This window comes from Carassius carassius, chromosome 23, assembly GCF_963082965.1.
Source record: "Carassius carassius chromosome 23, fCarCar2.1, whole genome shotgun sequence".
In the NCBI taxonomy this organism is placed as follows: domain Eukaryota; kingdom Metazoa; phylum Chordata; class Actinopteri; order Cypriniformes; family Cyprinidae; genus Carassius; species Carassius carassius.
In genome coordinates this window covers 14887822-14914951 of record NC_081777.1, presented here as the reverse complement: position 1 = coordinate 14914951, position 27130 = coordinate 14887822, and the positions used below count along the sequence as shown (strand labels likewise).

The 27130-nt window shown below is 38.6% G+C and overlaps 1 protein-coding gene across 3 annotated transcripts in view; it reads right to left on the bottom strand.

The window, feature by feature from the left end:
- LOC132101360 (voltage-gated potassium channel subunit beta-1-like) overlaps positions 1–27130 on the bottom strand; it is a 170429-nt gene that overhangs the window by 130463 nt on the left and 12836 nt on the right. Inside the window, exon 1 of one of the 3 annotated variants that reach the window (XM_059506254.1) lies at positions 25295–25794. The exons of the other annotated variants lie outside the window; for them this stretch is intronic. Coding sequence (XP_059362237.1) covers positions 25295–25530 — 236 coding nt within the window. The 5' untranslated portion in view covers positions 25531–25794. Of the gene's footprint in view, positions 1–25294; positions 25795–27130 lie in introns of those variants that run through there. 3 annotated transcript variants of the gene reach the window in all.

The following is a 27130-nucleotide window of genomic DNA, read 5'->3' as shown; positions in this document are numbered from 1 at the left end:
AGTGAAGACTGGAGTCCATTTCTATGCAATCTTACAGCAAAGGCAAATATTCTTCTTCAGTTTAGCTCACTAAAAAAAAGAGCATTTCACTCAGACTCAGAGTTTAAGATGTTTAATCTCCTGGTGCTTCATTAAGCACTGAAATAATTATCTGTTCATCAATGTAAAATGTCTTGGTGTCCTGATGCGACACACAAGACTACAGTACCTACTTAGAATAATTTAAAGAATTACTTTAAATTACTTTTTAAATTAACTTACATTTTACATAAAATCTAATTAAATACAATTAAAAACATTTATATTAAATCTATACATCTTTATACTAATACTATTTTTTGTGTATAATTACTGTGGTGGGGCCATTAAATTAAATTAAATTAAATTAAATTAAATTAAATTAAATTAAATTAAATTAAATTAAATTAAATTAAATTAAATTAAATTAAATTAAATTAAATTAAATTAAATTAAATTAAATTAAATTAAATTTTGTTGTGGGGACAGAGAAAACATTCTCAGGGCAGGGAAAAAATAAATAAATAAATAACCTATCACTTCGAAATCTGTATGAATTTATTTCAGCTGTTGCACACAAAATAAGATATTTTGAAGAATATGAGTAACAAAACAGTTGACAGTAGCCAAAAATAAATAAATAAATAAACAATAAAAAATAAAAATAAATTAAATTAAATTAAATTTAATTAAATTTTGTTGTGGGGACAGAGAAAATATTCTCAGGGCAGGGAAAAAATAAATAAATAAATAACCTATCACTTCTAAATCTGTATGAATTTATTTCAGCTGTTGCACACAAAATACGATATTTTGAAGAATATGAGTAACAAAACAGTTGACAGTAGCCAAAAATAAATAAATAAATAAACAATAAAAAATAAAAAAAATAATAAAAAATATCTATGTAGGTCAATAGCTACCATTTACCGTTTGGTTGGATTCTTAAAAAAAAACTTGTTTTGTGTTCAGCAGAAGAAACTCATACAGGTTTGGAACAACACGAGAGTGATTAAATAATGACAATTTTCATTTTATTTTCATTCTTAAACCATTTCTATATTATTTATTTCTTAACTACTTTTAATCAACACAAACAGATCTTTCACAACAACCATATTCCCCACAGCAAAATGACAGATGCCATACATTAGAGAAATCTGTTATGCAGTTTTACTTATTTCATATCACTATGGCAACCATGCTGGAAAATTGCTGGGGCAAATGAGAATGGCTGCTGGTGTGTCTAAGAAGAAATGTGTGTAAAACCAAGTGTCTGAGGACAGAGTATAAAGATGATTCTTTGCAGCAATGAAAACCACTGGTTTGTAAATGCTTTTTATTACTGCACAGAAATGAAGACAGGGGTATTGGGAAATGTATAAAGCTTGATTACAGACAGGAAGACCTCTAAAGACAAACAACACATCACCTTGGGAGCTTCTTAAATTACCTGTTTTTTGACCTTGAATAAATTCATTATCTCTCCCCTGAGACCATTTCTCTCTTTATCTCTGTTTCTCACTCACTCCCTCTTTAATGTCATTGATCCTGTAAACACAATCTTCAATACAGTGAACCCTCAGATGCTGGCGTCCACTACAAAAGACAAAGCTTTAAAAGCCATTTCTCACCAAGAATTCTCGGTGTGATTTTTCATTAATACCAACATGGCTTTGGTGACTTTGTCCCATATTTCTATATACTGTAACTGCCTCTTTATACATCATTGTGTTTTTTATGACGGCATAAATTGTAAGTGACAGATAGGGGTACCCCTACAATATCTATGGCTTCAATTCAAGGTCATTCATATCAGTAAAAAAAAGGGTTAAATAGAATAATATATAACAACAACACTTCTACTGAGGTATTGTAATTGGTGAAGCTGATGTACCATACATGAAAATATATTTGTCCACTCTAGACAACACCATATACCATGCATACATTTGTTCACTTAGCATTTTAATGAGAATTTATATAGATGCAGAAAAACAACAATCTAGGAATATTTTAAATTATTTCACAAATTTCAGAAGTATATTCGAATTACATTGTGCAATAAATGTTCATATTTATGCACTGAAAAAAAAAACCTTATATTTACAAAAAAAACAAAAAACAGTAGCTGCAGTATCCATAAATATACTGTAATTATATGGGGATGATGTTTCAGGTATTATGGCATGGCATATTGGTGCCTGTATATTTTACAAGTTACTGTATATTTAATTAAGTAATATTAATTTGGTAATCTACTTGAACAAATCTTTTTTTTTTTTTTTACCTTAAAATGTACTGAGGACATTAAATGCTACAAATCACCATTAGCTTAAAATACAATCCTCCATGCATGGTACTCTTGAAATGGTGTCCACTCTGAAAAATATATATCTTAAAAAAAAAAGATTATTATATTATTGCTTTCTAAAACATTCTTTGTGTTTAAATAATTTATGCGTAAGATGGTGAAAGAGAGATAGGCAACATAAGAAGAGTACTATTGACCAAAGTCTGATTCTCTGATATTGCAACAGAAATATTCAAAGCACGTTTCCTGTAAAAGTCTTGTGCCTGTCAGGTTGTTTGGCAAGATGTCTCAGGGATGCTGGAACTTAACATTACATTTCCTGAGGCAAGATTCAGTGCCACATAATTAAAATCAGACTGAATGAATCACTGAAGGCTTCTATGGATACATCTAACAACAGAAAAATACCAACACAGTATTTACAAATACATGAAAAAATGCTCTGTGACAGCTGATTGGTTGTCTAAAGTTGCCTATAGGTGATTTGGATACTGATTGAGATCCACATTCTGTACAAACAATTTAAATATTTCCCAGTTACAGTATGTACACTGCCATTCAAATATTTGGTTTTATATAGGATTTTATATATATATATATATATATATATATATATATATATATATATATATATATATATATATGTATATATATATATATATAGTTTTTTATATAAGCTAAATGAATGCTTTATTAAGCAAAAACTGATAAAAAATTATTATGCTACAAAACTTTAAATGCTGTTCTTTTGAAGTTTCTATTTATAAAAGATACCTGAAAAAAAAGTATCACGATTTCCACAAAAAAGGTAAGCAACACAGCAGTTTTCAACATTGACAATAAGAAGATTGCTTCAGAACTAAATCAGTATGAACAATGTCAGTGTATGTTTTTTTTTTTTAAGAAATTTAATGGTTGTGCATTAGAGGCCTGGCCAGAGGTGATGGCAGGTGTATGGGATTAGAATCCCGCCAAATGTATGGCAGTCACAGATCGAAAAATAATAAGCATAAATAAAATATTTAAAAACGTGTGTAAAATAATAATGCAGAAAACGAAAAAAAATGCGATTTCTTTTTTATAACAAACAGCGCAGTCAAGGATCAAAAAATAATAAGCGTCAATCAAAAATGTAAACACATTTAAAATTATATTGCACAAAACTGAAACATGAATTAAAAATTTTCCAAATCGCAAACAAAACCAGGTTTCCTGCTCATATGTTATTCATTTGTGTGCTTGTGGTCTTTTCCCCTTTGCTCTTGTTTCCACATTCTGCGCTTACGTTTCTAAAAGTTGCAGTTAGAGTTTCATGCAGCTTTGTGCAATATAATTTTAAATGTGTTTACATTTTCAATTCACGCTTATTATTTTTTGATCAATGATTGCGCTGTTTGTTATTATAAAAAAATTGTTTTGCTATTATTTTACACGTGTTTTTAAATATTTGATCTTCGCTTATTATTTTTTTCCATCTGTGGCTGCAATACATTTGGCGGGATTCTAATCCCATACAGGTGGAAATATTGTTTTTCCCTGAAAGCTGAGATTGTGGTGTGAAGTGTTTTGTTTGCGAGCTAAAAAGGCAAAATAATCATGCACAATCATGTCCAGTGGCCTTGAAGAGAGTGAGATTATGAAAAAGAGATCGGTAAATTTTCTGTGCTCTCTAACTGAATACATTAAGAACTGTGTTTCTCCACAGACTTAGCAGACATAAGACAGCGCTTACAGGCAGATGCTTGGAGAGCGTGACCTCTTCACACTGTGTATCACTCATCATGTTTGAATTCAGAAAGACTGTCACCTGCATCCCACATAAACACAGCCTCATCATTTCTCACATACATGCACTCAGTTCTACACACGCTTCAGTGCTAATGAGTAAAAGTCTAATGAGAGGTGTGTGATCTCACTGAGCAATCTCACGGGTGTAATTACTGTGGAACAGAACACACAGTACTGTAGCATATAGAGAAAGAGAGAGTGGGGGTTAAACAACACCTGGAGCTGCTGCAGCAATACCACCACAACCGTATAATAACCCAAAGTGGTAAAATAATGTTAATTGTTCAAAAGAGAGGTTCTCACATCAGGTATTTTTCACTTTAGGATGCACAACCCCAAAACATTCAGCACATCATGTATTGCTTTGTAAATCTGGTATTGTTGTTAACGGAACTACATGCTTTTATAGAATAAAAAAAATACTTCTCATTACCAGCTCTGAGTGCCCTAGGCACACAATTTAAATTGTTATAAAAGATTGTTCTTTTGAACTTTCTGTTCATCAAAAAAATGTATTACGGTTTCCACAAAAATATTAAAGGGGTCATATGATGCGATTTCAAGTTTTCCTTTCTCTTTGGAGTGTTAAAAGCTGTTCGTGAATAGATAAGATCCCTGAAGTTGCAAAGACTAAAGTCTCAAACCCAAAGAGATGTTCTTTAGAAAAGTTAAGACTCAGCCACGCCCCCTAAAATGCCTCGTTTAAACACGCCCCACATGTCTATGTCACTATGTGGGAATATTTGCATAACGCCGCACAAATGTCCACGCAAAGAAAGAAGGCGTAACTTTATTGTTGCTTCCACCGCAGCCGCCATGTTGTGAAAACACTGTTTTGTTGTGAAAGCTAAACTACACTGTTTGGTCTTCCCAAAGAGGACACAACTAGAAATCAGTAAGTTGTATTTACAACACCGTTCCAGAACAGTTCAACCCAAACATTCAGATGTGTGCAGCACATTTTATGGAGGACTGTTTCCTGATCCTGGGGAGTAGACTACAATGCCAGTTGTTCTGACTCACAGTCTGTAAGTACGTTTTCATATGTAAACCATTTGCTACTGATGATTTAAACCTTTTTGAGCAGTGTAGAACAGCGCTTGTTGTTTGTCATTTCTCCGATCACAAATGCAGACATGGTTTTATGTTTACATGGCGTGATGCAATGCAACACGTAAAAAGACAGTACAAGTCATTATAATCCATAATTATGTCCCCACTGGATGCAACAAATGCCTTGTTTATAATGGGGTTTAATGTTTTTGTCTTGTTATGCCGGTATTCTGACCGGGACACTATATCACACTATATAAGGGGCGTAACATTTTCGTAACACGCTTGAGGCATTTTGCCAATCACAACGCACTGGATAACTGGCCAATCAGAGCACACCTCACTTTTCAGACCGATGAGCATTGTCAAAATCTCGTTTCAGAAAGGCGGGGCATGGAGGAAAAAAATATGTACAGTATGTGGAAAATAATGTGTTTTTAACCTTAAACCACATAAATACATTTCATTACACCAAATACACAAAATATTGTTATTTTTATCAACATCAAATGACCCCTTTAAGCAGGAAAACTTCAAAACTTCAATGTTCATCATGTGACACTGAAGACTGTAGAAATGGCAGCTGGAAATTCTGCTGTTCCATCACAAGAATAAATAATATTTAAAATATATAGACTAAAAATATAAAACTACATACAGTAGCCCCACACGTGACATTCAGACAAAAGTATACTTATAGTGGAAGCATATATTAAATGCACACAAAGAATGTTCTATATAAGAAAAGTTCATTTGGAAAAACAGATAACTGTTAACAGTTTTGCAAAAATCATGTTTTTTTCATTGTGCATTCCAATTCATCTCAATCAAACCTTAGTTGTTCATTTTGATAAGCTAAAAAAAAAAGACCAGCCAACTAACAATAAAATAAATACGTAAATAAATAAATAAAAACCTTGATTTAAATCAAAGAAAAACAACAGCGAGCTATCTGTTTTTGCAAATAAGCTCTTTATATATTCAATCAACAGCTTACAAATGAGCCCTGCATAGCAGTATAAGCTGAAAGAGTTCACCCTCAGGTAAACTAAGAAGAACAAGAGCTGACCTTGTGCACAGTGACCTGCTAACTGTCTATCACAGTGTACAAAACTACTGTGGCATTCTGGTGACCTTCAAGTCTATGGAGTCTTGTGGTGATCTAAATGAGAGGAAGTCAGGAGGGGAATGAACAGAGCGTGAAGGAACATGGCAGTAATAATGATAGAGAGAGTGTGTTTGAACAGACAGAGCACGATAACTCATAACAGGTACTTATTAAGAAATATAAATGAAAGTCTAGCCTGGAATGACTGAGGTGCAATTTACAGAATGTGAGTGTGTCTTTGAGAGTTTGGCCACGTTGAGCTGTGTATCCCCGAAGGCAAAATTGGCATACATCAGAGGGACATTGTGTATGTGTGTGTGTGTCCACTATCAAGGGCACAGTTGCTGACTTTGCCTTTTAATTTGCTGCTGATAAATGAAAGGTGCTTTACATGTCAACAGAGGCTTTAAAAAATAAAAATAAAAAAATAAAAATAACCATACAGTTACATACAGAACAGACTTACAGGGCACATTTCACATCCAATAGCCTACACACTCTGAAGCACACACATACATAATAACAAAAGAAAGAGAGAGAGAGAGAGAGAGAGAGAGAAAGAGAGAGAGAGAGAGAGAGAGAGAGAGCAGGGTGGAAACACTGCTTTTCATCCCATACCGCCCACAACAGATCCTCAGTCAAACAAAACAGAAAACTAACACTTTCACTCCATCAGCTCACAGTATTGACTGTATCTGCATTTTACAAATAAATACAACACGATAAACACACTTTTACACATTGTTCATGGGCCACAGTCTTGATTTCGTTTTCTTGTGCCAACAGATAAATGACTATAAATATTGTAATTCTATTGTATCCTGTATAAAACCTAAAATACTTCAAATATAAAACACTACAATAATTTCAGGTGCTACAAATAAATGTAGGTATTACAATATTATAATGTGCAGTATAAAAAATGGGTATTCATTTTGAGATTTGCTAATGATTACATTTATTCCATTATTAAAATAAAATAATACATTTTGAAGTGAAATGAAGTGAAAGTGACATTCAGCCAAGTATGGTGACCCATACTCAGAATTTGTGCTCTGCATTTAACCCATCCGAAATGCACACACACAGAGCAGTGAACACACACACACACACACACACACTGTGAGCACACACCCGGAGCAGTGGGCAGCCATTTATGCTGCGGCACCCGGGGAGCAGTTGGGGGTTCGATGCCTTGCTCAAGGGCACCTAAGTCGTGGTATTGAAGGTGGAGAGAGAACTGTACATGCACTCCCCCCACCCACAATACCTGCCAGCCCGGGACTCGAACTCACAACCCTTCGATTGGGAGTCCGACTCTCTAACCATTAGGCCACGATTTCCCCTTGAGTGTTTTTAAAGATTAAATATGTGACCCTGAACCACAAAAGCAGTCTTAAGTAGCACAGGAATATTTGTAGCAATAACCAAAAATATATTGTATTGGTCAAAATGATATTTTTTTTCTTTTATGCCAAAAATCATCAGGATATAAAGTAAAGATCATTTTCCATGAAGATATTTTGTAAATTTCCTACTGTAAATATATAAAAACTTAATTTTTGATTTGCTAAGTACTTCATTTGGACAAATTTAAAGGTGATTTTATTGTCCTATCTTAACAAACCATACATCAATGGAAAGCTTATTTATTTAACTTTCAGTATGTATAATTAAAAAAACTGACCCTAATGACTGGTTTTGTGATCCAGTACGAGGTCATTTACTCTTCCACTGCAAAATTTCACATGCAAAATCCAATAATTTCAATAGGAATTCAATCACAAAGTTGATAGTTTGGGGAGTAAAAGTTCCTGTTGCAGATTTTGCTAATGTTTAAGTTGATCATGAGAATATTTGACCAAAAGAAAGTCAATGACAATGGACCTTTCTTGCCTGCAAAATTTAGCAGAAGGTTTGCTAACATGACAGAACCTTAACTTTAAGTGAGCGTTACATGATGGCAAAGGCAATTTAATTGTAAAAAATAAAATAGGGGATATTAGCATGAACAGTCATTTACATATTAACTGATGCAATAAATAAAACATATAATATCCAATAATGCATCCTTCTAAAAATGGTCAACAGCAATTTGACAAATGGCAGCAATTTTAAGCAACTATAAATATGAGTATAATCACTCCACAGTGTAATATAGTTAATCAGTCTAATTTTGTTGGCTCTTTACAGTTGCCAAGCAGCTTGGCACATAGTACCAGAGAATGTGATCACAGGTGTGCATATGATGGCTTCAAACACGGCTCATCCAATCAGAAACATTATAAGTGTATTCTATGTTCAGAGAGCAGGGCAAAATGTTTGCACGCACAGATAATGCTATCTGAAGCACATAATGAGTGGACATAAGCATTCCCTATTGTATATTTACATGTTTAGTGAAGGAGAACGAGAGAGCTGCATAAGGATCCATCTGTTTGCCTCTGTTTGCCCCAAACACTTGCATTTGAATGCACAGACCACACTATTATATCAGACACATACACACATCTGCAGATGTATGTGGATCTCAGCTGTATTGACACAGACTAACAAAGACATGTCCATGTTTGACAGACAGGAAAAGAAAGAGAGGAAAGCGAGTGTAAGAGAAAACGAGAGGAGAGTGGGTGAAACAGATTGTGCTGTCAAAGGGGATGGAAAGGGCTCAATGTGACGTTGCCACGGCAATGCAGAGTGGGACAGCATAAAGTAGCTCCGTGTGTGTGTGTGTGTGGGTGTGTGTGTGTGTCTGTTTGTGAGTGGGCGATACATATTTCCCCTCTCTCCCTGCCTGACTCACAGCAGCATAAATACTGCAGGCGCTCTTAAAGGCAATGCTCTCATCTGTCCTCTGTCTCTCTCTTGTCCCTCAGGCCTGACAGCTACAGTCACTGTCTCGCACACACACTGAGGCATTTTACGGGACAGTAGGATAAGTGCAGTACAAGACTGATGAGACAGACAGCAAGAAATCTCCTGTGCTTTATGGAATTGCTACAAGGTGAAAACCAACGCAAATAAGACTCGTGGCCTGAATTGGAACGTGCAATGGTTGGACGATGGTATTTAAAGGTGGGACTACTTATACCAAGACAACCATTATGCCTGGAGGATCTCATGCTGTTTTCCTCAAAAAAAGGGACTCTTTAATCGAATATTTTAATGGTTTCAAAAATCTGCCAGTAAATCAACATGGTTGCGATAATTATTGCTCGTCATGTATCATCTGTTGATGAAGCAGGTAACTTTACAGATTCAGACAACATCAATTTAGATTTAGATTTATTTTGGGTCATTCTTCTTGGTAGTTAGTTTTGGGTTGCTTTTTTTCATTAAACTAAGATGGCTGAAAACTAAACAGTTCAATTCAATTAAATTTTTTTGTATAGCGCTTTTTACAATACAAATCGTTACAAAGCAACTTTACAGAAAATTAAGTTTCTACAAAATTTTGTAGTAACGCTGTGTATAAAATTTAGTTTTGTGTACAGAAGTGAAATAAACTTTTAGTTTAATTTTGTCTATTTCCAAACTTTTATACGAAGTTAACGAAAATCTTTTTCTTTTATTTTTTTACTGCTTTTGATGCAGTTTTTTTTTTTTTTGTGCTGGGCAATGGTTAATCACAATTAGTTGCATCCAAAATAGTTTTTGTGCATATAATATATGTGTGTGAACTGTGCATATTTATTATGTATATATAAATGTATTTATAAATACACACACATGCATGTAGATATTTATGGAAAAAAAATATATATATATATGTGTGTGTGTTCCTGTAGCTCAAGTTGTAGAGCATTTCGTTGGCAAGTGCAAGGTTGGGGGTTCGAATCCCAGGGAACACATGTTAGGAGAAAATTGTTAGCCGGAATGCAATGTAAGTCTGCTAAATGCATACATTTGATTTAATTTTATATATATAAATTATATTGACATAAAGAAAATATTTTCTAAATATATACTGTATGTGTGTGTCTTTATATAAACATAATAAATATACACTCCCTCTTCCCAAAACTTTTTCTTTAACTCTTCTTTTTTTAGATGCATGACATTAGTGTGAACATTTTTTAAAGAAGTTAATACTTTTATTCAACAAAAATGCATTAAATTAATCAATAGTGACAGTTAAGACATGTTTGTTATAAAAGATCTACTTAAAAAATGCTGCAAATGCTGTTATTTTTAACTTTCTGTTTATCAAAGAATCCTGAAAAAGAAAAAAACAATAATATTATGCAGCACAACTGTTTTCAACATTGCTAATAAGAAATATTTGTCAAGCACCAAATCATAATTTCAGAATGATTTCTGAAGGATCATGTGGCTTTAAAGACTTTACTAATGGCTTCTGAGAATTTAGCTTTTCTATCACTAGAATTAATTACATTATAAAATACATTAAATAAGCAAACAGTTATTTCACAACAGTCCTTTAAAAAAGTTCTGTTTTCACTGTTTTTAATCAAATAAAAGCCACTGTAAGAATAGTGGCTTCTTTCAAAAACAATCTTACCCACCCAAAAATTGTATCTGTACAACTTCCAATACAAATATTTAGTGCACCAAAATGTAATTTCTAACAGTATAATGAGGTGCATTCTCAGATTGATTATAAAAACCACACTGATGTGCACAACAACAAAGTAAAACGACTATCAAATAAAGCTTGACTACTAAGAGTTATAGGGCCCCCTCTTGGTGAACAAGAGTATAATCAGTTTTCTCTACACTCTTGTTTGAGCTCAAGTTTACCCACCACAGTGCTTGCCATAACACACACCTACACAGAGCCATCACCACCCAGCTAGAAAGGATACTATTACAGCCTATGCCTCCATCAATATCCATCTGCTCATTAAGGCAAATTCTAATGAGTCTCTATGAAGAATAATTGCTTTTCATGGATGTTGATAAGGGGCTGGGGGGGGGGGGGGGGGGTCTAGTATTTTTTTCTCTCTCTTGCTTTCTTCAGACCAAAGTCTAATTTACTTGTACAATGAAAGCTGACGCCAGGTCTCCGCGGTGAAGGATCTGTCTTGGCCAATTTGCCTGAGGTGAACCCGTTTAGATTGTCATGGGTGTGTGAACATCTCAATTATCATGAGATGGTCAGACGGTTTGGTAAATAATTCACACACATCACACACTGCATTGGTCTGACGGAGGTTTGAATGTCAAAACACTGAGAGAAAGATTTAATAACATAGCAATAGTAATGAGCTACAAAAAAGACAATTGAGAAATGCCACAAACAGAGATCTTTAACTGAGAAATATAAGCATTGGCTGCTCCTCAGTATGAATTACATAATGTCTGTGTATCTGGCTTGGGGTTAATACAGCAGGGGTTATGTAAAATAGGCACTAATTTCATGGAGTCATGGAGCAGGAGAGAGAGTGAGAGAGAGGAAAGTCATAGGCAAACAGAGACACAGAGTACGTGATCTGAAACTGACGGTTGCATTATTGATTGTGTTTAAAACCCGATGTCAAGATCACATCACTGCCAGACATTTCTCCAACTGTCACGGTTCGTGAACGCACCGTCTCCAGCTGTAGTCATGTTATGTCATGTTGATTGGTTCATGTGGGTGTGGCCACTGATCGCCTGATCAGCGGCAGGTGCATCTCATTCCAACCGCCTATATAACGCCCTGTCTTTCGTCTCCTGTTTGTCAGATCGTTGTTTGAGGTCCATGTGTTGATGTCTGTTCGTGCTCCTGTGTTCCTGTCCTTGCCCTGTTTCCTGTTCGGTCTACTTTGGATTATCACAGTCACTCACGGATTATCACCACGGATCACCGATCTACCACCACCGTCATCTCTACCAACGCACTCAAATCACCTACCCACCTGTCTGTGCTGCCATCGTGGTTCCTGCGTCACTCACCAGCATTCATCCATCACAACTCCTGTCAATAAACTACCTTTACTTGCATCTGCCTCCTGTCCTCCATTGTTAGCGTCACAGAACGATCTGACCAACATGGAGGCAGCGAGTAATCAACCTTCCTCCCTCGAAGTTTTCCTCAGCGCCAGTGTTCGGAGGATGGACTCCCAGGAGCGGACTCTTAACGACACTGGTCGCGCGGTTCAGGCTTTAGTGACGCAGGTGTCCGAGCTCACCCAACAGTTCCAGCTATTACGAGCTCCCACTGCGCCACTCACACCGCCTGCTCCACCAGCCCCATCGGAGGTCCCCTCCCAGCCGGAACCACGCCTCCCGATTCCGGAAGCGTACTCGGGTGAGCCCGACTATTGTAGAGCTTTCCTTAACCATTGTGATATGCATTTTGCCCTCCAGCCTAGAACCTTCACCAGTGAGAGGGCCAAGGTGGCCTTCGTTCTGACCCTGCTCTCTGGGAGGGCGGCATTGTGGGGAACAGCGGTGTGGGAGAACCAGGACCCTTGCTGCGCCTCGTTCCAGGCGCTCTCCGCCGAGATGAGACGGGTCTTTGATCGGGCCGCCGCAGGACGGGAGGCGGCCAGGAGGCTGGCGGAGTTACGCCAGCACGAGAGATCCGTCTCGGACTATTCCATCGAGTTCCGGACCCTGGCGGCGGAGTGCCATTGGAACGAGGAGGCGCAGTGGGACATGTTCCTGCATGGGCTGGCTGACCGCGTCCAGAGGGAGATCTACGCCCTGGACCTTCCCCCGTCGTTCAATGGACTTATTGAGCTGGCCCTTCGGGTCGATGCACGTCTGGCACGGATGGAGAGGAGGGGGCTACTCAACACCCCATCCAGGGGACCGGCAGACGTGCGGTTCAGCGGCGGGGACGTGGCCAGCCCCGTCTACGATCACGAGCCCATGCAGGTAGGGCGAGCTCGGCTTTCCCGGGAGGAGAAGGAGAGGCGGAGGTCCCTGGGCCTTTGCCTTTACTGCGGGGGAGCCAGACATCGAGCCCACGCCTGTCCGGTAAAAGGGCCAGGCCCGGTAGTACGCATGAGGCTACTATCGGGTGGGATCTCCGCCGAGAAGACCTCATCATCATCATCATCATCATCACCATCATCTTCTACGCTCCTCCCGGTATGGCTGCGGTGGTCAGCACAGACACATCACTGTCAGGCACTACTGGATTCCGGGGCTGAGGGTAACTTCATGGACAGCACATTAGCCCACAAGCTCCACATTCCCCTCAGACCTCTTCCGCACCACATCACGGTTCACGCCCTCACTGGTCAGCAACTTCCCACCATATCATACATCACTGAAGACATTACACTCATCACCTCTGGCAATCACTCTGAGACCATCTCTTTTCACATCCTTGACTCTCCCCTGGCACCCATTGTCCTCGGACACCCTTGGCTCCTCCTCCACAACCCTAGCATTGACTGGCTCTCTAACTCCGTTTTGTCTTGGTGTAAAAGATGTCATGAGTCTTGTCTAGTGTCTGCCTGTCCGTCTGTGTCTGTGTCTGTGTTGCAGGAGGAGGCGGTGGATTTGTCTAACGTGCCCGCTGAGTACCTCCATCTGAAGGAAGTGTTCAGTAAGTCTCGGGCTGCTTCTCTTCCTCCGCATCGTCCTTACGACTGTGCCATAGATTTACTATCAGGTAAGTCTCCGCCTAAGGGCAAACTCTATTCACTTTCTGTTCCAGAGAGGGAGGCTATGGAGAAATATATTTCTGATTCTCTAGCTTCTAAATTCATCCGCCCTTCCTCTTCTCCTGCGGGGGCGGGGTTCTTTTTTGTGGGAAAGAAGGACGGATCTCTGCGACCTTGTATTGATTACCGGGGACTGAACAACATCACGGTAAAGAATACTTATCCTTTGCCGTTGATGTCTTCGGCCTTCGAGAGGTTGCAGGGAGCGTCAATTTTCACAAAACTGGACTTACGCAATGCGTATCATTTGGTTCGGATCAGGGAGGGGGATGAATGGAAGACCGCTTTTAACACCCCCAGAGGGCACTTTGAATACTTGGTTATGCCCTTTGGGCTCTCCAACTCCCCAGCGGTCTTCCAGGCACTTGTCAACGACGTGCTGCGAGATATGATCGATCAGTTCATTTATGTCTACCTGGACGACATATTGATTTTTTCTTCTTCTCTCCAGGAACATGTGCAGCACGTCCAACGAGTGCTTCAGAGGTTGCTAGAGAATGGGCTTTTTGTCAAGGCGGAGAAATGCGAATTTCATGCACAGTCAATTCCATTTTTGGGGTATATCGTGTCGACTGAGGGAATACGCATGGATCCCGAGAAGGTTAAGGCTGTGGTAGAATGGCCAAGCCCAGATTCCCGTAAGGCCCTACAGAGGTTTCTGGGGTTCGCTAACTTCTACCGGCGTTTTATTCGCAACTTCAGCCAACTAGCCGCACCTCTGACCGCCTTGACCTCCGCCAAGACTGCGTTCAGGTGGTCGGACACAGCTGAGGCTGTGTTTGCCAAACTGAAGAGCCGTTTCATTTCAGCCCCTATTCTGATTACCCCTGACCCTACACGTCAGTTCGTGGTGGAGGTTGACGCATCAGAGGTGGGGGTAGGAGCGGTGTTATCTCAACGTTCTCCCTTAGACGACAAGGTCCACCCTTGCGCGTATTTTTCATATCGTTTATCTCCGGCTGAACGAAATTATGATATTGGTAACCGAGAATTGTTGGCAGTCAAGATGGCATTAGAGGAATGGCGACACTGGTTAGAGGGATCGGGGGTTCCTTTTATAGTATGGACTGACCACAAGAATTTAGAGTACATTAGCACCGCCAAGAGGTTGAACTCCAGGCAGGCTCGGTGGGCACTTTTTTTCGGACGTTTTGACTTTACTATCTCGTACCGCCCGGGTTCCAAAAATATCAAACCCGATTCTTTGTCGCGTATTTTTGACCATTCCGAACGCCCGTCCACTCCCGAGTGTATTTTTCCTGAGACATTAGTGGTCTCCACTCTCACATGGGAGATCGAATCGAAGGTCAGAACGGCCTTAGAAGGGGTAACGCCTCCGCCCGGGTGCCCACCGAACCGTTTATTTGTGCCGGAGGGATTAAGGTCCAACGTTATCCAGTGGGGACATTGCTCGAATGTAGCTTGCCATCCAGGGGTTAACCGTACTAGATTTTTAGTCAAGCAACGATTCTGGTGGCCACTTATGGCTCGCGACATTCACAGTTTTGTTTTGGCTTGCTCGGTTTGTGCCACTGGTAAGACTTCCAATCGGCCCCCTGATGGGTTACTCCAACCGCTGCCGGTTCCTTCGAGACCCTGGTCCCACATCGCTCTAGATTTTATTACCGCCCTCCCACCCTCCCAGGGAAACACGGTAGTTTTAACCGTGGTGGACCGGTTCTCGAAGGCGGCCCACTTTATTCCCTTGCCCAAATTACCCTCAGCCAAGGAGACAGCGTTGACCGTCGTAGACCACGTCTTTCGTTTACATGGCCTCCCGATAGACGTGGTTTCCGACAGGGGACCCCAATTTGTGGCTAAATTTTGGCAAGAATTCTGTAGACTACTGGGAGCGACTGTAAGTCTGTCCTCAGGGTTTCACCCCCAGAGCAATGGTCAAACCGAGAGAGCCAACCAAGATTTGGAAAGGGTGTTGCGATGTTTGGTCTCCAAGAATCCTTCCTCCTGGAGCCAACAATTGTCTATGGTGGAGTACGCCCACAATACCTTACCAGTATCAGCTACGGGCCTATCTCCTTTTGAGTGTAGTGTAGGTTACCAGCCACCTATTTTTCCCAGTATGGAATCCGAAGTTGCGGTTCCCTCCGCTCACGCCTTCGTCCAGAGGTGCCACCGCACTTGGACCAGAGCCCGTGAGACTCTACTCCAAGCGGGGGCGCGCACCAAGGCCAAGGCCGATCGCCACCGGTCTAGGCCTCCCGTATACGTCGTGGGTCAAAAGGTGTGGCTTTCAACCAAGAATATTCCTCTCCGGTCCGTATCTAATAAATTGGCTCCCAAATTTATTGGCCCGTTTACTGTCACCAAAATCATTAGTCCGGTGGCAGTCCGCCTTAAACTCCCTCCTACGTACAGGAGAATTCATCCCGCCTTTCATGTGTCCAAAATTAAGCCCGTATTTCATTCTCCCATTAATCCGCCTACCCCGGTCCCTCCCCCGCCGCGTCTCGTAGATGGGGAGACCACCTATTTGGTAAATCGTATTCTGGACTCTAGAAGGAGGGGACGCGGATTTCAGTACTTGGTGGACTGGGAGGGTTACGGTCCGGAGGAGAGAAGTTGGGTACCTGCCAGGGACATCCTGGATCACTCCCTTATCGATGATTACAATCGACAGGTAAGAGATTCTGGGGACGCCAGGAGGCGTCCTTAGGAGGAGGGGTACTGTCACGGTTCGTGAACGCACCGTCTCCAGCTGTAGTCATGTTATGTCATGTTGATTGGTTCATGTGGGTGTGGCCACTGATCGCCTGATCAGCGGCAGGTGCATCTCATTCCAACCGCCTATATAACGCCCTGTCTTTCGTCTCCTGTTTGTCAGATCGTTGTTTGAGGTCCATGTGTTGATGTCTGTTCGTGCTCCTGTGTTCCTGTCCTTGCCCTGTTTCCTGTTCGGTCTACTTTGGATTATCACAGTCACTCACGGATTATCACCACGGATCACCGATCTACCACCACCGTCATCTCTACCAACGCACTCAAATCACCTACCCACCTGTCTGTGCTGCCATCGTGGTTCCTGCGTCACTCACCAGCATTCATCCATCACAACTCCTGTCAATAAACTACCTTTACTTGCATCTGCCTCCTGTCCTCCATTGTTAGCGTCACACCAACACCATTGCCTACTAAATAACATCTAGTCTGCATTGTTAGTGGACAAAGACAGTGCTATCTAATCACGTTATTAAGGATTCTTTATACAATATCCTTTGCTCACTTCATTCAGTCTAAACAGTGTGGATGCGAGAATACTCATACTGTTCAAAAGTATGAGGTCGATACGTTTTTCAAAGAAGTATCTTATGCTCACCAAAGCATTTATTTAAAAAATCAGTCATGCTGCTTAATGTTTTTGTGGAAAGCTTGATAAAGGATTCTCTAAAAGTTGTAAAAAATAATTTTTAAATCTTTTAAATTTTTATTTTTTTTGAAACAGAAATCTGTTGTACCATTATAAATATATTTTTGCAATTGTTGACCAATTTAATGTGTCAAGACATTTTTTTTTTATTTTTTAATAGTAGTGTTGTTTCACACATTTGATTTAATATTCTAGTCACAATTTGATATTGATTTGATTCTGACTCATTTGTAGTAAATGTGTGTTATAATGCAGCTGTGGTATAATGTCTACTTTACCACTGTAAATTACAGAAATATGAATTAAATTATATGGTTCAATTGTTATATATTTAATAGACGAGTTTATTTGAATAATTAATTCAAATCACTTGCTCCAAAAGAAAAAAAAAATTGTGAATCAGACTGCTCTGGTCGCTCTGTACAGTATGTTTATGATTTACTTATAAAAAAACTGGTTCAAATAATAATTTGTTTGCTAATTAAACTACACTGGTCACACTGTACTGTACATTATTGTGTGCAGCAGGGGCGATTCTAGGGTCAGAGCTTTAGGGGTGCTGAGCACCCAATGAGCCCCAATGCCTCCACCCACCCTCTTTTCATACGAAAACAAAAAATATGTCTATTGAAAAATAACTTTATAATTTTAACATTGATTCAACTAACTCCAAAAAAAATTCTTTTTTTGAGACCTTTTCAAAACAACAGCTTAATTGTGAGAGTTCACACAGACAGCCCCCTGTAACAAACACAAAACCTTCTTCACTCAGCTGGTTTTCCTGACCGTTAACTCCATGTGCCTCCTTTTGTATCAACAGTCATCAGATTGGTTACATTAGATTCAACTTTATTGTCATTGAACAAAGTAACAGGTACTTGGACAACAAAATATAATTCATCTTCTGTAAATTATTTACAAATGGCCATCTCTAACATATCTGGATGCACGCCTGTCTGAACTTTCATAAACCAATATGTCATCAATAAATAATAATAAACAAGCTTCATATCAAGAGTCATTTTAAATGTCTTTTTTTATTATTATTATTGGGCTTAGAAACTTTTTTAAATGACAAATTCCTTTCACAAGAGAAGCTTGTGAGTTTGAAATAAATAAATAAAAAATAAAAGCAGGGGACCATTGACTAGATAAGTAATTTGATACAACAGCAGAGGGTTTGCATTATCTGTTACTTTAACTTAACTCTTTTCAGCAGAAAAAAAAACAAGACAGAGGTCTTTTTTCTTTTAAAGAATTGTCGTATGTCCATTGCTCACTGCCACACACACACACACACACACAGAGAGAGAGAGAGAGAGAGAGAGAGAGAGAGAGAGAGAGAGTAATGCTAGGAGTTCAGGAGTTAAGCCTGGTTCAGGTTAAATCCTGTGTGTGATGAATGAATAAATACAGCAAAAGAAAAACATGAAACTTTCTTTTATTGTCTAGTTTGATAGTCAGCCACAACTGAAAAATAACAGATATAAATCTAGGAATTAATAACAATTCTTTTAAAAAGCCACAGTGAGTGTTTTCAGTGATACGTCGTTTGTTTTCACTCAAAACGCCAGGGCTTCATGTTTCCATTACGACTGACGAGAAAAGACGCACGTGACGTCATGTTTACATGACTCCCGAGTATTAAATTAACGATAAACTTTAACAACAGAGACACACGTACGCACTACACAGGTACGCAGTTTATTTGTCGCGCTTCTGTTTTTGTTTCACGCTCTAGCAGTTAATAAACAGAACTGCATGCGTCTTGCGGAAGAACATTGTAACCGGCGTCACTTCTCTCCGTTTATGACTATGGACGAGTCACCCAGGTCCTGAGCTACTCCACAGCGGCGGGGACCCGCCGGACTAAAATAGTCCGAAAATAAACACTTATTATAGATGTACCATAGATTATAGATGTATAGAACCACCATGGTGGTTCAGGATACTGACTCCAGTATTCACCGATATGGTTTCGGAACTTAGTTGCATCATAACCGATCACAACACTACATCACGGGTTCTCACTCTGCGTGTGTTTCGCGCTGGATGACGGTCGTGCTGAGCGGTGCAGGTACAGAGGAGAAGTAGAAGAAGAGAAGAGGATGACACCATTTGCTATGCGGGGATGTTTTCATTTTCCTCATTAACACCCACAAACTACGGAGTATGTTTTGGACATTATTTGACCGTGTAAAAGACGAACAAAACTTTTAGAATAACAACATTTCTCACTCCAAGTTTTAGGGGTGCTGAGCTCCTTTATAGGGGCTAGCCTCGCCCATGGTGTGCAGCATCTATATGCTATGGTCATCTATACCAAATGTATTTGCTTTTCTTTTGCCGTTTTTGCATTTTTCTATGACAGGACAGTATAGATATGACAGAAAGTGAGTGGGAGAGAGAGATGGGGGGTAGGAACAGGAAAGGTCCACGATGTAGGACATCCGAAGCACAACTGCACCATATTTCGGCATGCTACCCACAAGGATATCAGTGCCGATATACAGATGTATTTTCTTATTAATTTTTAAACTTAACATTTTGAAAAGCTACTGTACTAACTGTATTCATTATATATTATTTTATATTTAATGTATAGAGACAACTATAAATCATTCTCAGGCAGTATGAAGAGGAAGTCATTAATGTACATTCAGATCCATTGACTCCAACTTGCTATTCAATTTCTAGCAGGTAATAAGCATTACAGTCATTAAATATTAACTTGGTTATCTCTAAAAGCTCACTTGAATTTGTTTTAAATCATTAGAGGTTACATTATGGTGTCTTGCAAAGCAATCTGAAATCAATTCCCTTAAATTGTGTCTTCAAATGCTGCCAGTTAAGTAATAACTAATAAATAACTGTCTGGGCAGTGAGGAGGCCAGACAGCTGCCTTTAGTTTGCTTTAGCGGCCCGACATGTAAACTTCTGGCCAAACCAATGGCATGAGTTTGGCTGTGACAATGGAAGATGTTGGGGGGGAGGGTTTAGGTAAACTGTTCGGATTATTTTTACAATTCAGGTTGTTGCTGCTAGGGGCACATCAATTCCAAACAACACCTTTTAAGGCCAACCCGTGAAATATCCCAAATCCAGAAACCCCAAATTACACACAAATTATTTCATGAACCAATTAATTATGACAAAGAACTCCTAATCAGTCTAAACAAGTAATGTGTTTTTTTGCTGTCTTGTCTGAACGGGCAGGATTGATACTATTCTGTCTGTGTGACCCTGCTTCTCCCTTTAGACCTCTATGAGACACAGGGGCGCAGAGTGACGTAGTGTCAAAGGTTTATCCCTTATCTAATTGCAAAGGCAATTAAGTATTTAATGGGGACACCTGGTGATCGTTCCTCAATCATTTATCAGCTTTCCAGGATGAATAAATGATCAGTGACTGGCACTTTCTTGGTGATTTCGAAACTGGCCCATTTAAAGCCGTTTGTGCTGAGGCTGTGATAAACAGTCTTAAACGAATAGTTAACCGAAAAATGAATATGTACACACCCTTAGGCCATCCAAGATGTATATGAGTTTGTAGAGAAATTTAGCATTACATCACTTGCTCACCCATGGATCCACTGCAGTGAATGGGTGCCATCAGAATGAGAGTTCATACAGCTGATAACAACATCACCATAATCCACAAAATTCCAGTTCATCTCAAGCTATGTTTCCATCCACCTATTTTTAGGCGCATTTTGGAATATCGCAGTAAAAATGCTGGATGGAAACACCAAGATGCGCATTAGTTTAAAAAATGTGCATAAAAAACTTACGCACATCTGAGTAGGATCAACTTTTTATCTGATAAACAAAAATGTGCATAAACTGCGATGAAAACACGTTTCCTGATGGGCATTGAAAAAGTTGTTTAACTTTGCGCTATGAGATGAGATAACTTGACTAAAAAGTGGACCGTTCTTGTTCACTGCATCTATATGTTGTTACGGCCATTCTGAAATGCCTGAGCAAAGTCTGTCGTCAAAGTATTTCTGTATAATTGTATTACAAGACTGTGTTCCCAAACAGCAGCATATACCTCCGAAAGCAATGACAGCATTTACCGTGTTCCGTCTGCTTGCTCTGATGCGCAAGTGCTTTATCATAATTATTATATTCAGTGGCTTTTCTTAGTGATATTTAGTGCCAGTTTATCAGGAAGTGAAAATTTTGTTCTCTTTTACTCGTTGTATGGAAACAGTGCTTTATTTGCAAATGTTTTATGTGATATTCCAGTTTTGCGCATAAATTGAATTCAGATCATTGGATGGAAACATAGATAATAAACCTCTTGTGAAGTAAAAAGCTGTATGGTAGAAATAAACAAAACCATCAGGGGTTTTTTTTTTTTTACTTCAAACCTTTGCTTCCTGCTAAAAAGTCTTCTATCCATAATATTGCTTTTTCCTGAGAAAAAGTCTCATCTGAATCAGGAGAGAAATATGCACAGATCATCCACCGTTTACTGTACATGTGAAAACAGCACAAAGTTAAAACACCTTAATTATGTATTTGTTCTTATAAACATCCATCTTTTCACTTAACAAGATAGAGTTGTGTGGATTACTTATTGATTATTGTGATGGATTTATCAGCTCTCATTCTGACGGCACCCATTCAATGCAGAGTAATGCTGTAAAGCTAACCAAATTCATCAACATCTTAGTTGGACTGAGTGTGAATACATTTTCAGCAGATTTCTATTTTTGGTTTAAAACTATTGCTTTAAAGGAACGTGCAAGACCAGGAAGAAATTTAATCTCCAGAGAGAGTGCAGAGAGGTTATATAAAACGATTTCTTTTGTTTCACTACGTGTGTATGCATATGGCAAAGGTATTATGTGGACAGGCACAGTAAGACCAAAAATCTATTTTTGATCTCCAAAATGACAAAATAGGCCACAACATACGATCATTTGAGAACCATTGGAACACAAAACAACAGAGGGTCTGTGTATCTGGTGGAGCCTCTTTTTTTTTCTTGATGAAAATAAGACCAGACAAGTCACCTTTATTTAATGACACATTGTAGTAAAACACAAGCAATAACATCCCACCATAAATGTCTTCTTGACTAATCTGTCAGAACCATAAGTGAGACAGAAACTGCAACTGAACTGCAATTACAACCCAGCGCCGTGAGCAGAATGCAGGATCGTAAATAAATGAACAAAGAAAGCAATGACAGAAAATAGATCAAATAGATTATGCCCTAAAATTCTTTCCAGTCAATATTATGCTGTGCAATTCCTCAGCTGACAAACAGATATTAATCAACAAGTGCTACTTGTCCATAAAAGTGTATTTAACAACACCACGCTGGCCCACAAATGTACAACATGTAGTAGATGTTATGGTTATGTACTATAAAAGTTTTTTTTCCAAAAGGCCTTTGCATTGCACCAGGATGTAAATCACTGCACTTGGCAGCCACCGGAGACTGTAAAAGCTTCAATTTCTGTTACTGTTGTGGATCAGAGATGCCTTGAAGTTACATAACAAGCTACAAGTGCACTGTGACCCCCCCTATGGAACTGTTTCCAGGCATCAACGTGCAGTTGCTACGGTGCAACAGGATGAGGTCATTGGATTTATTGGGTTTGAGTTCATGACAACATGTCACTGACTGACATACCACGATGCTCTGGTGGCCTGGGTCACATGCCTGGATGTAACTCTCAGTGTCACAAGCCACTGGGGTGTGGCCCACATTTTTTCTTTCCTGTCTATGTATGTATTCAAAGGTACAAAAAAATGTATACATATAACAACTTAAACTACACCTCTTCTATAATAAACATTTTTTTTTCTTTTCATTTCTGAATTAAAATTAATTTAAATGTTTTTGTTGAAGCTAATGTAAAACTTCAGGATGATAAAACTTGATATTAAAACTAGTCTTGATATCAAACCTAATAAAGTAGTTTGGCAAACCATTTTATTTTTCCGCTGCCTTTATGACAAAGCAAAGTTAGTTTGTAAGTCAGTTTGTAAAATGCCATATGGAGCATCTTAAAATAATTCAATATATGTATGAAATAGTAGTTAATAATATTTGTTCAAAACATTTTGAATAAAAATAATATATAGTTTTTTAATGATTAAGAGGTGTACACTTACTTATATTCAAGGTATAAGGAACCCCAAATTACATTTTAAATGTAATGTTTTCTATGAAAACCAATATGAATAAAAATAGTACATTTTGAAGAACTTTTTAAAGCTAAATTTAAAAATATATATACATTGATTTTTATCATGCACACTCTTACAAGTCATGTAAAATGTCTAATGGTGCAACTCCTAAAACATTAATTATTTTCATGAATCAAAAATCACAATTAAATAAAAACATTGATAAATGATAAAATTATAATAATTATTTGTATTTGCATTTTTTCAAGGTCTAAGGAAACTGTTTTCTTTTTACTTGGTTACATCATGACAAAATAAATGCAAAACATTTATATGAAACCAGGTAACACTTTGTTCTAAGGTGTCCTTGTTACGTTACATGTACTTACTATTATAATAACAGTAAAAATGATGCATAATTACATGCAAATAACCCTAAACCAAACCCTTATCCTAACCCTATCCATATAGTAAGTGCATGTAGTTAATTATTATTACTCAGTACTTAAATGTATAATTACAATGTAACAAGAACACCTTAAAATAAAGTGTACCCCGAAACCAAGCTTACTTCTGTTTTACTGTTGTCATTGAGCAGTATCCATGCTTATTTGTGTGTAAAGATAACTTTTAAATCAAAGAGAAAGAGAGAAAGTTATGATAAATGACCTTCATGCAGCTCAAAAGAGTGCAATAGACAGTTTACAGTCCACTCCAATACACTGAACTGTCATTGAACCAATATGCCCTCAAGCCCTGTTAAGGCACCATATGTTATTTGAAAGTAGAGCAGCCCTATGTCAGATTCTTACTTGACATTAACTTTGGCCATATGTCTACTTCCTACGTCTTCAAGTCCAAAACAAATCAGCATGATATTGGGATATGGGATGTTGCCCATTTGTCCGAAACACGTGTATGGCAAAACTGCCTCATGATGTCACTGGTTTTCCAGCAGCGTGACCCATGGGGACCGCTTCCACGAATACACCCCAGAGAACACACTGTTATGGAGAGCCAAAACCATAAAGCAAACCACTAGTAAATGAATAGACTAATAAAAGCTAGTGCAAATCCTTTATTATTGGCTCTCCAGCCTTCTCTAACCCCATCCAGCTCAGCCAGGAACATTTTGACATTGACAACCAGCTGTAAATCATGGACCACATCACAAAAACCAGATTTGTGCAATACCACATCAGGGAAATCGAACCATTCCCCACAATTACTTGTGTAGTGTCTTGTCACTTCTAGAACAGACTACAGCAATGATTTTACTTTTCTGAGGAGCTCTAAAACCACTGCAGATCTTAAGTTGCTATCTCCTAGGATGAATCCCTTTTGTTGCAGTATTTTTCTTCTGTTAGTCTCTTTGGATAAAAGCGCACACTAAATACATAAATCTAAATGACAAAATTATGAGCAGAAATCAGAGCTTTTGATCTGGGGCAACCAATGTTCCTGATTTCCCTGTGGGAGATAATAAGAAACGTGCAGAACGGTAATGAGCGCAAATGAGAACAATGGAAACATCTTCCTCCTCCTCTGGTATCTGGCAACGTCACTCAGAGGAGAACACAATATACATCCACATGTGGGCGAAAAGAGGAACAGCACGTCACAGGAGTTTTTAAAAGACTCTTTCCTCCCACTCTTGGTACTTCTTTGTTTTTGATAAGTTCATTTAACAACAACTGTCAAAGAGGAATGATTCTAAAATTTAGAAGGACAAGATACAACAAATAAACTGAAATACCGAACCCAAACACAGGATCAGAAAATCTAGAAATGAAATGACATACTGAATTGTTCTTGTGTGCATGTACACGTCTCTTTGTGCTTTACTCAGTGTGTACCTGTAGGCCATGCCAGTCCTGGCTCGGACAGAATCCTGTAATGAGAGTGTGTGTACGTTGAGGAACTCCTCCAGATGTTTTAGTTCTACCTGAGAGTTGGAACGCAGGCACACGAGTGGAGGATAAAGTTTCCCTCCGGCGTTCTGCTTGCCGCAGCGGCTCTGACCCCTCTCCTTTTGCCCACCCTTCTGCTTTGGAGTAGGGATATCAGGGCAAGTGGCTTTGTACAAGTACATCTCTACCGCTCACGTCCATACAAAGTCCAAGCAGGCCCTCAGGAAACAACCTTTTCCTGTTTCTTCAGCCTTCTTGAAGATACAAAACAACCTGGATGTCCTCTTTTGCCAAGTTTCCCAGAATCTTGTTGCTCTTGTCTTTGCTGGTAAATATTCCCTGATTGAATTTGTCTCTCTGTTCAGCGTCTTGTCAGTTACACAGCTGACTGCAGTCGATCGACTCTTAGTTTCAGTGTTTAATAAACTCCATGGGAATCTGGGACATTTTCCCTGCCTGTATCTCTCCCTCCATCCCTCCCCCTGCTCGCCCACCCTTTCCATCTTTGTCGCTCCACCTCTCTCTATCCATCTCTCTCTCTCCCTCCCTCCCTCACTCACTATATCATCCCTTATACTATTTTCTGATCCTACTTCCATGCCTCCACAGATACAATAGACTTGTGTCTACAGTTGACCTTTGACCCTTGGCTAGTGCTGGAACTACAACTCTGAGATCATGTCTGTTCCAAGGGATTGTGGGAATGAGATGAAGACTTTCTTTCCCATATCTAGATATATCAGCATGCTTGAGCATCCCAGCCAGAATTCCATGGAGACGAGCCAACAAACACACACAGAGGGTCAGTAATCCATACACGCTCACTGACAGAGCCTGACAGAGTCATACACATATCACAAATCCAGGCGAGACACGGACGTACACAACGAAGCATTGATGGATAGCTGTGTGCATTCAGAATTAGAGGCTGTGGAAAACTGGTCAGCTATAGAAGTGTCAGCAGAGGTGGTGTAGCTGTTAGTTATGCTTTTGTTTAAGGTTATTTTTAGGAGACAGACGGAGTCCCATAAATAACCTCAAATGAATTTTCACACTTGCAGGACTTTCCCTAGAGCACGAGTTCATGACTGAAAACAGATAACTCACTCTCTGCCATCACAAAATAAACTCAGTCAACCACCCCAAATAGTTTTATTGTGCAGTAATGACTGGATTGGCTGCACAATACATCAAAACCCCAAATTTCTCATCTGTTAGTTTAAATTCATTTTTTTTTGCTTGTTTTTTTTTTTTTTTTTTTTTTTTGAGGCCCGTGCCCATTAGACGGCCTCAGAAAATTTCCAAAGGGACTCATTATGACAAAATTAAATATTAAAATTAATTTTTGTTATTATATATATATATATATATATATATATATATATATATATATATATATATATATATATATATATATATATATATATATTCTTTTTTTTCCATCAATAACAAATAGCAATACTATAAATAGATTATTGTTGTAAATCCAAGATTCAGTTGTAGCATTTTAAAACTGTTCTTTTCTTTTCTTTTTGTTTTATTTTATATTTATTTAGAATGATTTTAGTATTAGACAATTATTATTTACTGGCCAAAATATTGTAATAGTATAATGTTATTAATATGTATTATTTTTAAAGTAATAATAAATAATAATAATAATAAAAAATAAATAAATAATTTTACATGTGAGAAGAATCTGATTGCAGAAACATGTGAAAGCAGCATTACAATTAATTTAAAATTAGTTTAGTTGTCACGACACAAACATTTGACAACAGA